The sequence below is a fragment of the Neodiprion lecontei genome, chromosome 6 (genome assembly GCF_021901455.1).
Source record: "Neodiprion lecontei isolate iyNeoLeco1 chromosome 6, iyNeoLeco1.1, whole genome shotgun sequence".
In the NCBI taxonomy this organism is placed as follows: Eukaryota; Metazoa; Arthropoda; class Insecta; order Hymenoptera; family Diprionidae; genus Neodiprion; species Neodiprion lecontei.
In genome coordinates this window covers 27237129-27253497 of record NC_060265.1, presented here as the reverse complement: position 1 = coordinate 27253497, position 16369 = coordinate 27237129, and the positions used below count along the sequence as shown (strand labels likewise).

The 16369-nt window shown below is 41.1% G+C and overlaps 3 protein-coding genes across 4 annotated transcripts; 1 reads left to right on the top strand and 2 right to left on the bottom strand.

The window, feature by feature from the left end:
- Positions 1-1445: 1445 nt before the first annotated feature.
- On the bottom strand, positions 1446-7130 carry LOC107225236 (erythroid differentiation-related factor 1). 2 transcript variants are annotated; one of them, XM_046743364.1, is made up of 9 exons: positions 6747-7130; positions 5464-6499; positions 4945-5364; positions 4057-4839; positions 3760-3936; positions 3316-3683; positions 2868-3186; positions 2473-2776; positions 1446-2360 (listed from the first exon to the last, which is right to left on the bottom strand). In XM_046743364.1, exons 2-9 carry the CDS (start codon positions 6479-6481, stop codon positions 2192-2194), a joined length of 3558 nt encoding a protein of 1185 aa, XP_046599320.1. In that variant the 5' UTR covers positions 6482-6499; positions 6747-7130; the 3' UTR covers positions 1446-2191. The 2 variants fall into 2 exon arrangements, with proteins under 2 accessions (XP_046599320.1, XP_015521122.1); XM_015665636.2 differs by having other exon boundaries at positions 6780-7130.
- Positions 7131-7270: 140 nt separating this feature from the next.
- Positions 7271-10462, top strand: LOC107225212 (charged multivesicular body protein 7). Its single transcript, XM_015665596.2, has 6 exons — positions 7271-7796; positions 7887-8571; positions 8684-8788; positions 8931-9156; positions 9250-9330; positions 10101-10462. The coding sequence occupies exons 1-5, from the start codon at positions 7510-7512 to the stop codon at positions 9315-9317; spliced, it is 1371 nt and encodes a 456-aa protein (XP_015521082.1). The 5' UTR covers positions 7271-7509; the 3' UTR covers positions 9318-9330; positions 10101-10462.
- LOC107225221 (modular serine protease) lies at positions 9347-15772 on the bottom strand. The gene is made up of 8 exons (XM_015665614.2): positions 15533-15772; positions 14357-14432; positions 13887-14276; positions 12781-13208; positions 11811-12032; positions 10541-10845; positions 10123-10456; positions 9347-10053 (listed from the first exon to the last, which is right to left on the bottom strand). Exons 1-8 carry the CDS (start codon positions 15582-15584, stop codon positions 9812-9814), a joined length of 2049 nt encoding a protein of 682 aa, XP_015521100.2. The 5' UTR covers positions 15585-15772; the 3' UTR covers positions 9347-9811.
- Positions 15773-16369: the final 597 nt, after the last annotated feature.

The window sequence follows — 16369 nt, the reverse complement described above, 5'->3', positions numbered from 1 at the left end:
ATAATCTATGTGCTTTTGCCTATCGATATTTCTACTCTCCCTACGACTTGGAAGCTTTTTTTTCCCTCAACTTGAATTATATCGCTAATTCTCGTTTTGTCGATGAGAAATAAAAAAAAAAGAGACTTCAATTTTTGACAATCAAATTTTAATCCGACTAAATACCTCTGGTCTTGACTGCGTTATTCTTTATGCGATGGTTTATTTAAACTTCGCAGCAAATAAGGGAAACAGAAACTTGGCAACTAGCCAAGCGATTGCGCGTACGCAAAATGCAGGTGTAAAATATTTCCGCCGCGCAAGAGTTTTCTCTCGCAGGCTTCGTCCTTGCTTTATACTACTAGGTTTCGTGCAAAACGCGTGAAAATAGACCGTTTCGAAACAGAGCACGTAACGTCTGTTTATTCAAATTTTACCACACAGGAGCGGAAGGTGTTCGTTCCTCCCGGCACAGCAATTTGATACCATATTTCATCTACGGCCCCGCGATATCCCGTTATATCGTAAAAAGAATAAAAACGGGTCAAAAGATAAAGTAAAATGGAAAAAGGTCGAAAGCACGCCGTCGCGCTAGTTTTTCCTTTCATTTTTCACCATTTTCAAAGATTTACGCACTTTTCATAACACAAATGTTAAAAATTTTCACCCAACAATGCCCGCAGTGATATCTGCAATTCTTTAATCACTTACCTGGCTTCGGTAATCGACAAAATGAGAAACGGAACGGAGCTTTTTTACGAATTTTTACTTTCGAATACCCTTTCGCTACAAGGCACAAAATTTAAAAACACTCGCGTCAGTTTTCGAGGCAACGAAAAACAACCGCTTTCAAATTTTTGGGATGCTTTTAGAGATTAGCCGCAGTCTTTGAATTTGGCCCGGAAGATTTCTCCAAAGTTCAAAGTCCAAACATCTGCGTAAATTTAATTAGGGTTAATGATATTCGAAGTGACGATTGGCATTCGGAAAGATTAGCAAAATTTCTCACCCTTCCGGGCGCCTTTTTACCCAACGAAAGTTTCACGTCGTGATGGAATGGAAATTTTCGAATGTCTGATACTGCCATATTCCAGTATAAAATACGTTATTCAAATAAAGTCGAATTTAATTGCAAAACTCGTTTGTCGTCGAGGTTTTTACTTCATATTCAAACAATGCGTCAAAATGAAGACTGAACAATTTGTACGAAATTTTTCACGCCTTGATGTTCATCTAATCTAAACTTGAAACTGTGATCCGGTTCACTGTTCATAGCACTGAATTACTCGCTCATATTACAAAAATTATCGTTAAAGATCATTCGTAACGTATAAAGATTATTGTAATTTGATTATCACCGTAGAGGTGATTACAATAAAAGGATTTAGGATTTGATTGGTTATCATTTTTTTTTTTTTTTTCGTTACTTCTCTTTTTTATTATATAAATAAACTTTACTCGTTAAAACATTTATATAATACGTTTATTATGTACACGTTAAAAAAGTAAATATCGACTTTTACTCCGGCGAATATCGAGTAAGATTTCCTTAACGTCGAGCCTAATTATAGCAATACCCAAGAGACGTAGTGAGGATAAATCCGGTCACCAGCGGACAACCCTTCGGTATTATTCTGCTTAACATCTACGATCATATCACGTTGCGAAAGCGAAACAAATGACTCAGCTCACGGATTAGGAATAATCAGATACAACATCGCACAACAAGCGCTCAGTGGTTACTCTTCACCGGGCAGTTCACGGACGGCTAATAATGAATGTCTGATGAAAATACTTTTTTTGAAAATTTCAACACTAGACGCAAACAACCTCAGAAAAACAATAATAACAATAAAACAAAAAAGCAGTTCAATAACGATATACCATAAATATACACTGGTCCTCATGCATTTCTCAACGTCCATTACTATCACAAGTTATCGAATCTTTTCTCAAGTACAAGACGACTTTCTCTCTGAAAGCAATCGCTAACTTTATAGACACAAAGTGTTGATGAAAGAACCATTTCGACATGTATTATTGAACGGTCAATATACGAGACGATTTGACAAAACTTGACCGAGTTCTTGAATTATCTCAGTCATTTAAACACAACGATTTCACCGAATTTTCTAAAATTACCTTCAAGTGCAACCATTTTTCAGTAAAGAAGAAACTAGATATCCCATTTCAACTATGGACATACCTCGGATTATAGTCTAGAATTTGAGCCGCTGTGTTGTACTTCAGATCCGCTACTGCACTCTTGTAGGGTTTTCAGAAGATCTTTCATATGCTCGACGAGGGCGTAATTAGACAAACTTCTTGGTCTCAACGTTTTACTGTAGCAGCTTTTATACAGAGCAGCAAGGTCTTCGCATCTGTAATAAGATGGAAATTCGATACCGCATGTTAACATAGTTTCACAATGACTTACTTATGTCAATTGTGTTTATACAGTCATTATACGCAAGAAAATCTCGCTCTGCTTACTCTTTTTTTTTCCCACCGGGATTTTTGGCAATGCAAAGCTTGGCGAGAGACCGAAGCAAAAATTGCAACCTCTGTTCTAGAAGAACAACAAGCTTTTCATCTTCTTCCGTCAGTTTTTCGTCGTCAGTTTTCTCTGTGACTACAGATTTTTTTTCATTTTTATCATCACAGACTTCAGACATGTCTGGTTGAAATTTAACGCCCTTGTTTCTCTCGTGTAAAATTTCAAGGATGGGTCTACATTGCAGTATTAAATCCACCCCACTCTGATAGAATTTCAATTTACTGTTAAACGTTGTTGAGCCTGAAATATGAAGCAACAGGTTTATATTCAAACTGCTTAGAATCTATTGTAGCTGATGGTGCGTTATTTCATCTTAGACTTGCTTACGCACATTGTGCCTGAAATTCCACCAAAGCAACGCGCTCCATCTGTACAGTAAGAAACTCCGTAGTTTGTTCCAAAGACAGTAACAACTTTGCTGCTTTTTCATAGTACAGCTTGCAAAGTTGTAAAGTTGTTTTTCTCTTGTTCGCATCGACGTCTGCATCCATTTCTCTGTACACACGATGGTAAAAGGAAGCGAGTCGATGCTGAATATTCGCAGCTCTGAATTGATAGACAGGTTGCCTTGGACCCGGTGTCTCTGTGTCACAATGTTTCAAAGCTTTTTGAAGAACCTCAACTACCTCTCTTTCGAGTTCTTCTTTGCTCTGGAATATTCGAATGAATACAAATTTAAAGAATCACAATTAACTGTGACAGAATAAAACAGCAAATTCCGTGTATGATTGCAAAAAACTTTTTTTATTAGGAAATTTTTTGAACTTTCACATACCAACCTTATTTTCAGAAGTTGGATAGTCCTGTAACAACGAAGCCATTGTGTATAACGTTGTTGATAATTCCCAGGTGACTGTGTCCCAGATAACGGTGTTAGATTTGCGAGTTCCCAAAACTTGCAACGCTTTTTGATAGCTGATAAGTGCTTTGTTGTAAAAATACCTCTCTTGCGTTTGTTGTTTCATGTGAATGTGAGCGCAAAGACGCATGAGTCGCCCTGAATTCGAATGTAATAGAGCTAGATTTGCTTCATCGTGCACTGCTTCAAATGTCTTTACACCAGCCTCCAAGTGTGTCAAAGATTGATTAAGCAGCGTTGCAACATCCGTGGTTGTATCATCTGTACTTTCTTCTTGCTGATGGCAAGCTAAAACAAGTGTACATTAAAACAGATGACTAAAAATACACCTTATCATAGACGGTAAATCTGAAATATCGCATACCAGCTTGATTCATGTACAGAACACCCAACTCATTGTGGATGTTTCCCAAACGTCTTAACAAATTATTTTTATCATTTTCCAGAGGCGCCAGTGAAAGTGCTTTTTCATAGCATTTGTAAGAAGCCTCTAACATTACCTCGAGACTGTCCAAGGTTTGAGGCAACAGCTCGACACCGTCTGCAAATAATCATTTACATGGATATTAGTTTTCAATGAGTACAAAGTCAAGGAAGCGAGCGTTCATGGGGGAATAAAACTACTTAATATACTTCATCTCTATACTTGCTTATAACTCACCTGATTTTATATTTTTGACATGGTATATTTCATCGAGAATTTTTGGGTCAATGTTCTTTAGCTCATACTCGTTTCTGTGCTTATCAATGTTATTCCAGTCTTGAACAATCATAAAACAGCTGTCGCCAGCTCTTCCCAGTAGGTAGCTGATCAGTTTATCGTTCTTAATGTGACAGAACGTTTCCATGATTTCCTGGCACCCCAGAACTGCTAATATGTATCTCAACGACGCTCCGTAATTGTTTCTAGAATATTCGTTTTCTGCCAGTACAGTAAAGATTAAAGACGTTTTCTCATATAACAGGGTCTTAAGATGTGCATTCCAGTTAAGATTGTCGCTCGCTTTTGGGGCCTGCCAAGTTGGCAATGTTTCCACTGTAGATTTACACAGCAAAGCCTTCGGTGTGGCGTCCTGAACTGTTGGTTTTGACACGGTTCTGTCTCCCTTCTTGTTTTTCTTTGATTTTCCTTTGTTCTTTGGACTCATTTCTACATTCGACGATGTGTCATCCGAGGTCTGCTTCAAAGGCACATATGGCATAGGAATAGCCTGGAAAGGTTTCGCCATTCTTGGATGCTCTTCCTCTAATTCTTGCCCGTTTTGTCCACATGCTTCTTCGTCTTTTCTTTGCTCGTCGTCAGAGGAATGTTCAGTTGGAAAATACTCCAAGCATTCAAGTCCATTTTTAACGTGCTCCAACGCAGCTTTACACCTCTCTTCAACCGTGCCACATAATGGTGGCGGTTTATACTTCAGCTCCTCATTCTCTCGATATCCTTTCACTGAAATCAAGTTGAAAAACAGTCAGAAGTGCGTGAAAACTAAATGCATAGAAAAAAATTCTGCCAATAATTTAGAACTTTTTCAATCAAATAAATAATGCTTACTGGGAGCTAGGCTCAACGATTTGATGGCCACGCTAACTTCCTCATCAAAGTTGTCTATATTACTTTCTGCCTCTTGATTAGCACTGTAATCGCTTTGAGCATCTTCTTCGTCACTTTGATCCATTAAGCCAGGGCTGGCAGGATCTGTATCAGCCGGAATATATAGATCCGAAAGCATGTAGTGTGCCGAAGTAACAATTTGGGGATATTTTTTCTTTGACAGCAGCTCCACACAGTTTTTCAACAGCATTCTAATGGTTCCCTGCTGCCTGCGATAGTCAGACGAATATTTCATATTCCTAGCGACACGGTAGAGTAACATAGCTACTGGTACAGTGAATGGATTTTGTCCTTTTTCATCGGAGAAATCGGTACAGAGCGAAGTTAAGTCATATAATTTGACAACATCATCATCCTTGCCTTGAATGGAAAAAATATTCATTATGATTCCTATTTTCAATAATGTACAAAACTATCATAATGATCATAATAACATAAAAGATTATAAGAATGCTTTACCTTTGAACAGCCAATAAGTGTGCCCAGCTTTTGTTGCATTACTTTTTAGAAAGCTTAGTATATTTTGGGCTACATCTCTAATGACTTTAGGGCTGAATTTGGAATTGTCTAAATTGGGTAGATCCTCCGTTTTGATCAGCTCATACTTCTGGACGATTCCGTCGAGATGGTAGCACATAACAACTTCTGGTACGTTACACATAAGGTTGTCCAACCAATAATCGATTCCAGTTAAAACATTAATCGGCTTGGCCATATCCCTCAGTCTCAAGCTGATGCAGGGATGAGTCTGTCCACCGAATATCGGCATGTCTGTCCCAATCAGCATTTGGATATTTTCAAAAGTCCAAACAACATTTCTAGCAAAATTATGACTGTGATTTGGATCGGGTAATTTCTCTTCTCGTGTCGGCTCAGGTAGCTGTGGTTCTAGAGGCTCAACGGGCAGCTTCGGTTTCTCGCTTTGCTTCGTATTGTCGGCAACAACCAGAGAATGATAAAGAAACTTGGAGACAAGATTTTTTTGCTGCAACGTATTCCTGCTGTTCGTTTTATGAAACAGTCTCTTTTCTTTACCCCCGACGCTATTATACACATGTCCGTAGATAAATTTCTTAAGCCATTCCCAATCACTCTCAGCCTGGCGAAGCAGATACTTATGAATGTCAAAGTCATCAATCAGTAGAGTATTTTCAACTCTATGCACCATCATGGAAACTAATGCCTGACTGTAAGGTAATTTAAGGAGTTTCTTAATATTCTCTGCATCTGAAACAACATCCACTTCCCCAACGCAATCAGGAAACATGTGAGCCATTCGAAAGCTAGAAAATCCCGTATTGTGAGACCAAACGCTTTGAAGACCATAACTTTGCGCCGAAGTACTGAGCCAGTTACTCGGTGGTAGATTCAAATCTGTGTTACATTGCAGTGTAGCATAAGAGGCTGGCGCTGCTACCGCAGAATACTTGACAACAGCCGTTGACTTGACTGGCTTCTTGGGCGAGTCTGGAGACATTCTGTCACCTGTCTCTTCCTGAAAAAGGAGTATCACTTATACTACAAACAACGAAACAGATTATTCTTAAGCTTTGAACAAAACAAAATCGGCCGTCTTTGGCGAAAAGGATGTCTGGGTTTAAATTTTATTCAATTCTCTCCACCGGTTTTTCAACAAATTCCATTGGCTCGAAGACATAATCGAATGTTTTTCCGTTACTTCTGTTGATAACATTGGACATTCGTACGTACTAGATAGAGTATTGTTTTCATATTGATCTAACCTATTGTTTTGTAGCAAAGCAACTTGTTCTCACCTCTTCGAGGACGGTGTTCTCTTTACTAGACATTCTAATCGTTTTTATACCGTGGAATACCGTCACCGGTCACGACTGTATCTTCCAAACATAACTTTTAACGAACATAAACATCACGACACAACCATCACGCACAATGTTTCGTCGCCGATTGCCGAATGTTACCGAATGTCGGATTAACGGTTACTGTTAGGGGGTTCTGGAAACTACTAGCAAAATTGAGGTTATGTTACACGCACCACTGAAATGTATGTATAGAACTACATTTCAGTGGTACGCACCCCTGTGTAGATGCGTACTTGCGCATGCGCTGTAGACTAACTGACTTGACACAGATGATGATGGGTGGCTTGAGCGTAACGTCACTGACTGAATGCGCAAGCTTGTATGAAAATCGCTTATCCATCCGTCGAGCACAATCCGAGCACACGTGACTTCTCTGGACCAACCGACGTGATTCTGGCTAATTTTTTCACCTCATTGTCTGTATAAGCGTTCGAACGTGTTGTGGAAAAATTGCGCTTCAGTCTATTCAGTTCTAATGTTTAAACAGACAACGTTGTTAAGCACATCACACTTGCGCAAAGTTACTCAATTCTATACTCGACTCCTGCTTGGCTAATTTCGAAGTTGCAATTTAACTGTCAAATCATGTTTTAAAAACCAACCTCACATAAACAAGAGACTCTGTCAAATATTTTGAAAGCCTGTTTTTACAAGGTGAAATAAAATGCAGGCGCAACAGGATCTCAATGAGAGTCTACCCTTGCCGGCTGAGGAAATGCCTGAATGCTGGGAGAGGGATGATCGTATGAACTCCCTGTTTGCACAGTTTCGAAACCGCTCTGCTAATCCACAGGACTGGGACTCGAAGTATAGATTTTGGCGTGGTTTGATAGCAGATTGGTCAAAATACAGGAAGCGTTGCAGTTTCTCTCTATCCGATCTGAACAAGGCCTTCAAGCGTAACGGTAGATCCCCCGCCTGCTTGTCGATTGTCCTTCAGGAATTGCACAGGTGAAAGACACACTAGGATGTGCATAAGAATTTAATCATGATTACAAAAACTCGTCCGAATCGTTACTCTACTTTTCCTAATTCTTTCAGAAATGGTGAGATTGTTCCAATGTTGAATTTCATTCGCGAATCCCCCAATTCTTGGGGAGGGTGGGCGGTTGATACTCTTGTAAAACGACCGTTGTTCTGGTCATTTTCTGTGCTAAAAAACAGCATAGTAGAGACATCGGTAGATCCAGAGACCAGATATGTCCATTTAGAGACAGTCAAGGAATTAGGAGAGCTGATTCTCTCGACAATTAAGAAAAATGAAGAGAATACTCTTTTTTCTATGTCGGACATAACGAAAAATTGCATAGAGAAGGTGGATATAAAGAAAGGTAGTTTGTCTGATGATGATGTGAAACTTGCTATGATATGGTTGCGTCTCAACAAGAAAGCTGCATTTCATCTTAGTCCTGAACGAGACAGTAACGATACGCTAGTCAAGTTGTCAAACACCCATGTTAAAGAAGTAACAGAGGCTGAGGAAGGTTTATACCAATTGGAAAAGCAAGAAGAAACCTTGATCAAAAACTTGGAGTTATTGGAAATGGAAAAGGAAACCGTTATCAAGAATGCAAAAGCATATTTGGCCAATGGAATGCGACAAGTTGCCAAAAGTTGTCTAAGAAAAAAAAAAGAGCTTGAGAAAAGCATCGAAAAACGCGCAGCTGCAATTCAAAACATACAAATTATCATCACTAGGGTTCGCGACATGCGTTCTGACTCTGAGGTGAACAGATATTGATTTTTTCATCAATGACAATGCGACAGGAATGCAACCAAATATAACAGAACTTCTGTAAAATGTAATATGGGTCAATAAAATTATCGTTGTTTTACAGGTACTTAATTCCTACAAAGCAGGAGCTGCCGCCTTGAAGCAAAAATTGGCAGAAGATGGCCTTAACGAAGACAATGTTGCCGATACCATGAACGATCTTTCAGAGGTGAGCTGCACTGTATTTTTTTCTATCTTTAGTCCCAACTTCTGCAATTATATTTATGGAAAAATAATACGAAGCTCTTCAAAATCAACAGAACATTTCTGCATTCATCCTAATCCAAGTCTTTGTACGGATTAAATCTTAGGTACTGGAAGAATTTAGCGAGATGCAATCAGTTCTAACTAAACCAGTCGACTACTACGATTCCGATCTTGAAGACGAGTTAACCGAGCTGCTCGCGGAATCAGAACATGATGACTCAATCAACAATCCTGAAAATAATTCTGGTAAATCACAAAGTAACTCCAATGTGAACGGTGATAAGAAACAGCCAAACATTGATAAAGAATTCTCATCCCTGCGTCTGGAAGGTAATATTTTTAAATGCAATTTGCCATTTACACAAGCCCTCTGAATTATGATTTGTTTTTCTTCTATCCCCACTCACCGGTTTTTTGTTCTAGACCTTCCGCCGCCCCCAACAAAATACTCACCGTCTATTAAGTCCCCCGTACCTTCCGGGGGCGAGTAAGTTGATGTGTCATGTAAGTAGCGTTGTTGTAAAATTGTAAGTTATTTTATTTATGACGACGTTTTGTGTGTACGTATATTAATCATTGTCAATTTGTTACTCAGATGAAAATCTATTTTTTATCACAAGAGGTTTCAAGCTGGTTATTCCTGTAATTTCAAGTCTTATTTCAATATACGCTTTTATGTACATATACATATATTTTCACCAACACCGTACCTCCAGTTATTCTCTGATCAAACTGTAATAATCGTCATCTTCCTCTCATTCACTTTTCAGATTTCTAGTTCGCATATCTTGTTCAAGAAGAAACAAAAAACAAGTTTCCATTACCGCACAGAAACAAACGTCTTCCGAAAATTTTCTCTCTCACAACCTTGCATTACAAATCGATCCGTAAAGTAGAACTAACGACGACTATTCTCACATGAATAATTTTCTCCCAATGGTTAGCATCGACTGTTTTGGAATATCGTCAAGTTGCACAATCAATTTTAGACGTTAGATCCGCATGACCGGAAAGACTGGTATTGTTTCAAATTGAACATCACGTCTTGAATCCATGCCATGTAAGTGGAGACTTTGGTGTAAAGCGAGTAGGAATATTTGTCGCACGTCCTTTCTCCGTTGCTGGTGTCTACGCCAAGACCAACGCTGACGACCCCCATAACGTACCATAAGTCATTTTTCTTGAATACCAATCCACCCCCACTGTCACCTTCACACACAGCCGATCCTGAAACCAATAGCAAATTAATAATCGTTTCTAAATACATGCCTCAGCTCATCGACGATCCTGACAAACCATTTGTGTAACCGGCGCAGAACTTGTCGTTGCTGATGAAAACCTCAACCTCGGAACTGTTGCTGGAAGACTTGCACTGGCTGTAGGATATGTAAGGCAGAGTTAGAGTCTGCAGGACGGCACTGGTAGTGCCTGATGCTGTCCTACCGAAACCGGCAACTCTTCCAAAGACACCAGGCTCCAGTATCTGCTCACTAAATCCAGACACGTCCAAACAAGCGGGCTGCAGAATGCTAGAGAATACGAACGGCTGCCGAAGTTCCAGCAATGCAATGTCAGATGCGTAGTTTCCATTCAGTCCGTAATACTGACAATACAAGTAAACATTTTTCACCTGAAACAAGATGCGAATACATATTTCTTGCATTCAATTAACGGATAAATAGCAGAAGAACCGAGTATCACAGTGCAAACGGACCTCGGCCTTTCGAACGATGTTGGGATCGTGTAGCGGCGAGTCATAATCGCGGAACGCGTTTCCGGTGACGACGAAGAATTTCTCAGGCGATACCGCAGTCTTGGTGTTCTCGTCATAGACGCAATGAGCGGCAGTCAAAACCAGATTGATCTCAATAATTGTAGCACCACATTGAAATTCCTTTTTGGGTCCTTTAACCGTGTTCACCTCCTTGTAGAGGGTCGCATGCCACGGAAAGTCGCCGATGGTCGCCTTGACTCCGTTGTACACCAGTGGGGTCTGGTTGGTTCTTGCGATACCGCAAACTAAAAACACGACAGTTACAAGCTAAAATCTACGAAGTAGTCTCACCATGATTTCTTAATTTATGCGATTAGTTTGTGCAATCCCAGTATCAACCAGAACTTATTCACACGAAAGTGATCGCCGTGCTTGACTGTTATCTCTATAATTTACTTCTATGATGATTTCATAGAGATGTTGCAGACACTTGAAGTGCAAACGAAAGTAATCAGTGTCTGCTGATACTTTTGAAACAAGGTACTGAAGGTGATTGATATAAACGGCAGAAGCGCCCGTTGAGATAATTCACAGATTGGTTCGAAAAAGAAGTTCCCTTTACTGTAGTAACATAGAAATTTCAACTAACTTTGTTGGGTCTTGTCTTGCGAATCCAGCTGATCGGAAGGATACGGGTAACGGAGAGATATCTTGAGTCGGTTTCGTTGTATCTTCATTTATTGGAATCAATTATTTTTAACAATAGCATGGGTTTGGCGCCAGCCGTTTCTAAAATACAAGACTAAACATTTAAGGAACAACTAAATTGCACTAATCTATCGTGACAGAAATTCAAACTCTCACAGTCTACCTGAAGAAAACATAGATAGAAAATGAAAACGCGGTACAAGCGAATCAAATAAATAATAACTAATATTTGTGGTAAATTTGTCCTGTGAATTATCTCTACCGAGCTCGAATCGTAAAGCTATTCGTCAATCTCTCCCGCCTTATAGCTGCCATAAACTTCGTGGCAATTATGGCCGGATCAGAATGTCCTCAAACTTGCGGGGAATATGTGTCTCGGGAAGGGAAGCACTCAGCTTTACGTCAATGTTTGGTACGACATCGCTGTCACCCCGTTGACCGGTGTAGACGATCACTTTATTGCTGGTAATGTCAACCAGGTTAACGCCGCTCGCGTTCTCCGCATTTCTGGCAATCACCCTTATTACACCCCCCTCGATTTCAACGTAAATCGTAAGCGGACCTGGTATGCATCTGACGGGATCCGGTTCCCACTTTCCATTCGCATTGCACGTCACGGACGTTCTACGCGTAGTGAAGGAAGTCGTGTCCATCATGTATCCTTGACGGCAAGATAATTGCGCTCGAGTACCCGGAGACACCGCGGAGTCGCAGCTCACCCACTGGCCCTTGGAAGAACAAGCCGCCGTCGTCGACGGGGAGTTCAAAGCGCTGCATTTTATCTCTGTAACAACATTCGTTAAATGATCATCTGCAAATTGGTCTTTTCTACGGTTAAGATGGTGAATTTCCGACCCTGATCCGATTGTTCAGTGCACGAACAGTCCCAGCATACGTAATTATTCCGAAAGACTGTGATTCAAAATCCTCTTGGCTCTATGTTTTTTGATGCACTACTAAGTAGATGCTGACTGCATGGTGTACTATATGAGACAAGTCTGGAAATGCAATTGTTGCAAGTATCTAAAACCTCGATTATCCCAATAATTGGGACCGTGCCGAGTTCGAATGACCGAAATGTAAGTTTTGTCTCAAGGTAGAATAATATATATACATACAACACAAATTTAAATCGAACAGTCCGTATTAAACATCAAAATATATGTTGAACCTCATCCAAACAGTGAACGATTATTTAATTACTTTGGTTCTACAGGTATATGTAGTCGTTTATTGTCAATTGACGAACGGCTGCTCCACATACTTTAGGGAGCAACAATGTATACTTTGCACCAAAAATGTATTCTTTGACAGTCTTGGTCAGGATAATCGAGGCTCTACTGTACTGTCTGTTGGAATAAGCCACAGGCTGATTCGTGCGACCGTCACATCATCGATTAACTTCGTCATATGCCACCTCAAATGTGAAACGCTGTAGCAAAAATTTGCAAAACCAGTTCATCCGGTCACTTTATCATTCGAACAGACTTTCATTTTCGAATGAAATTAGCACCGACAGAATTTATACTCACCAACGCACACGGGTGTTTTCGACCACGTTCCCGTGACTGCGCAGAAGACTTCGGTGCTTCCTCTCGCCTTGTAGTTTGAATTGCAGGTGTATACCAGCTGGGTACCAGGCTCCAGCTCGACACCCTGAGGAATCTCGCAGTCAAGCTCGTTGCTGCAGAGTGTTCGATGGAGCTTCCAGTGGCCGTTACTTGGCTGCGGCGGCACCAGACAAGCCGACGGCCTCGCTACAGGCGGCCGGGACGACGGTCTTGGAGTCGGCGGTGGCGTCGGCGTCGGTGTCACGGGAGTAACGGGCCCCGGAGTGCCCGAACCACCGCAATGCAAGGGATCCTCGTCCGAGCCGTCGGCGCAATTGCGGACTCCGTTGCAGGTGAGGTCGCCGTCGATGCATGCGCCGTAATTGCACCGGAATACCAGTTGGCTGCAGCTTTATTGGATTTCGAAAGGGCTTTAGGCTGTCTTCATTATTCACGTATTATAATAAATCTTACATCTCTCGCCACAGGAATGTGCCAGAATAAATTCGGAGTGCGTACACAAGTCGATCGAAAAACTACCGTCGCGTTAATTTTGGAGATGAGGTCCAAGGTGAACGAACGATAAAATCGTAACTATAACATCATCATCAGCGTAGAAATTCTCGTGAACTAGGCTAATTGGAAAGACTCGCTTGATGTCTCGTTCTGAAATTTCTTCACGGACCTGAAGCAGATTCTCGTGATGATTTGCGGATCAGGTAACGTTGATGGACAACGATACCCCTGTAAGACCGTATTGTGCCGCAAACCAAGATACGATCTACTGAGGAGACATCAAGAAGGAGTCTACAAAATCTCTTACACCGAGATACCTGTATAGTACCTCTTCAAGATATGCTACTGATGGGTCTATCAGTACTCGCGTACGATTGTACCAGTGCAGTAACAAAAAATTTTTTTAAATCTTCAATCAATCTGGTACACATGTGACGATCTCTGTGAAGCTGAGTTCACTCTGCGCAGAATAACGAGGATATACATGTGTTGAACGCGAAAGTAGCTTTTGCAGATGACCTTATTGTAGGTTCCTGGAGAACCAACAGTAAAAAGTCTAAAGTGCAGCTTACGGAAAGGATCCGCAGGCAAGGGTAGTTTCGTCACTCTGATCGGCGCAGTCGACGATCCCGTCGCAGAGAGACGTCGAGTTTATGCACTGCCCATTCCTGCATCGGAAGTCCCCGATACCGCAGCTCGCCTCAGGGTCAGCTGCCGAAATACCCGGGCACCTGCTAAGTGCCTCGTCGCTGTTGTCGATGCAGTCCTTGACGCCGTTGCAGACCGCGTCTCCGTTTACGCAGGCACCGTAAGTGCACCGGAATGCGTAATCCGGACAGGTCAACTCTGGCTTTGTGCACTCGACCTGGGTCTCGTCGCTCTGGTCGGAACAGTCGGCTCTTCCGTCGCACAGCAATTCGCTCGCGATGCATTCCCCGTTTCGACAAGCGAACTGGTTCTCTCTGCCGTAAAGTTTTCGTCATTTGTTTCGGAAATTCCATGCCATCTGAAATATTCGAGTCGAATCGTGATATCCACTTACCCGCAACTCCTTCCGTTGACATTGTTCGATTGTGAATTTCTAACGACTTCTTGAGCGCTACCGGATGCGAAGAAGGCTGCGCACCGGAAATTCCGGGAAAAAAAAATTTCAGCAATTCAATGGTTATGGTTCCTTCAATGTTGTATTTCTAGTTTTTACTGACTGTTGTTAAAAAGTTTATCGTTTATAATTATGCGAAAATCGACAAAAGTTCACGGTCATTTTACGGGCCAATCAACGGGAGGTCAACCGCGCGTTAACCGGTTACACAAGTTCTTCGAGTTTTTTTTTTTTGTCCTTTATATCTGAACAGTTTTTAGATAGCGCGATGAGTAGCAACGATCACATGCATGCGGATTTAGAATGTGAATACTGAAGATTATCCTTCGTTCGAGCAGACAAGATGACGCGAGCATGGTCGTTTTAGATCCGGCTTAAGTCTGTTTTACAGATTTTCTAACTGTTGGTGAGAAACGGGTCTTTTTCTACGGTCGATGTTCCTCGGAACATGCTGAGTCAAGGATAAACGTCGTCTGTGTACACGTATTGCACGGGTATTTCCCATCGGTCGGAGAAGGCAGTCCAGAGAGTAAACATATTTAATATGATTGAGAAACACTACGAACCGTATCGACTTTGTTTGAATTCTCTGATAACCTTTGACCGCTATGGATCGCGAAAAATACAGAGAAGTTTTATACGTGTTCACGTTTGACGAAAATATTTCAAAATTTAAAAAGAATCGCTACATATTCTTTTGATCTAGCTATAAGAATGAAACGAGCCTCTCGTGTTTTACAATTCATGAGCAAATCGAACTTCACGATTCAAAAACCTGTTATTCAGTTTTCAGGAAAATCGAGCGTGAAAACTATGACGCGTTTCAGCAATAAACTTGGCCGTCAGGTTGCCACAACTTTCACAAAACTGTAATGAAATTGTTCGATTTCAAGTTCAACGCAGTTGTCCTCGTACACCGTTGTTACGAACACTCGTGGTGAAATACTTGGTTAAAATAAGAGTGAATTGAATCTCATTCCCACGTTACCGAAAGAGATTGAATTTAGAAAGTTTCATTAACTTTACAAGAATAACAATCTGTATTACTCGCGCATCCGGCTAAAAAATGAATGCATCTCCATCACTACACTAATAACAATGACGTCAATCACTCACCACAAACGAAAGTTAGAATAGCGGCACGTTTGACGGCGAGTATTGCCGTCATTATAGCCTCACGGACAATTATCGGTTGTAAATAACTGCAGTGTATGTCGAGCGTTTAGGAAATCCCAAACAACCTTCTACGGAACGACAGAACAGCAAGAACTACGTGCTGGCTCGTCGCGCGTGTTCTGCAGCTAACGAACCAACCTGCAGAGCGGTCAGCGTAGACTGGTCAGTTTGAGAGAAACAAGTATGGTCGAACTCTCTGCTGAGGAAGGAAAAAAATGCGTAGAACTGTAATAAAAATAATCATAAGAAGAAGAAATTCCCCGCTCAGAAAATCTCAGGCGGCGGATTCGCTGCGCAGCTCGTGTGGGCACGAGACTTTATCAACAGTGCTTAATTTATTATACCGTGTAACGCAATAAAAGGTAACATTCAAAGCTTTTCACGGAATACATTATAGCCCCGTCAATAGGGAATAAAAAATGTAATGATTTTCATGTATGTTATTTAGTTCCGGGCTCCGATTGTGTTAATGCGAAGTATACCTACTCTATCCACCGATTCAAATCTACACTCGAAACTTTTTCTCCTTAATGGGCACATTTCACCACCTCACCCCTGTACATAGAAATATAATAATGTAACATATCCAAAACGGATCTTGCATGAATTTCGGAGCGCGCGACGAGCTTTGTATGGAGTCTGACAGTGTTACCAACTAAATTTACGGTGAAAAAATTTCTCACGAGCGAAATAGCCGGCACTTCAAGAGCAATCCGAAATATAAGTTCAAGTGCAATCCGTTCTTAAAAGAAAATCCGAGACAGTCGGTTTTTCACG

Excerpts from the sequence above, each read along its gene's own strand:
- LOC107225221 (XM_015665614.2), bottom strand. The coding sequence starts at position 15,584 with ATGACGGCAATACTCGCCGTCAAACGTGCCGCTATTCTAACTTTCGTT. Across the intron at positions 14,433-15,532 it reads TATTCTAACTTTCGTTTGTG|CCTTCTTCGCATCCGGTAGC; the intron begins GTGAGTGATTGA and ends TCCGGTGCGCAG. Across the intron at positions 13,209-13,886 it reads CTTGCCTGCGGATCCTTTCC|CTGCAGCCAACTGGTATTCC; the intron begins GTAAGCTGCACT and ends AATCCAATAAAG.
- LOC107225212 (XM_015665596.2), top strand. The coding sequence starts at position 7,510 with ATGCAGGCGCAACAGGATCTCAATGAGAGTCTACCCTTGCCGGCTGAG. Across the intron at positions 8,572-8,683 it reads ACATGCGTTCTGACTCTGAG|GTACTTAATTCCTACAAAGC; the intron begins GTGAACAGATAT and ends GTTGTTTTACAG. Across the intron at positions 8,789-8,930 it reads CCATGAACGATCTTTCAGAG|GTACTGGAAGAATTTAGCGA; the intron begins GTGAGCTGCACT and ends ATTAAATCTTAG.
- LOC107225236 (XM_015665636.2), bottom strand. The coding sequence starts at position 6,812 with ATGTCTAGTAAAGAGAACACCGTCCTCGAAGAG. Across the intron at positions 6,500-6,779 it reads AGAACACCGTCCTCGAAGAG|GAAGAGACAGGTGACAGAAT; the intron begins GTGAGAACAAGT and ends CTCCTTTTTCAG. Across the intron at positions 2,361-2,472 it reads CCCGGTGGGAAAAAAAAAGA|ATGCGAAGACCTTGCTGCTC; the intron begins GTAAGCAGAGCG and ends ATCTTATTACAG.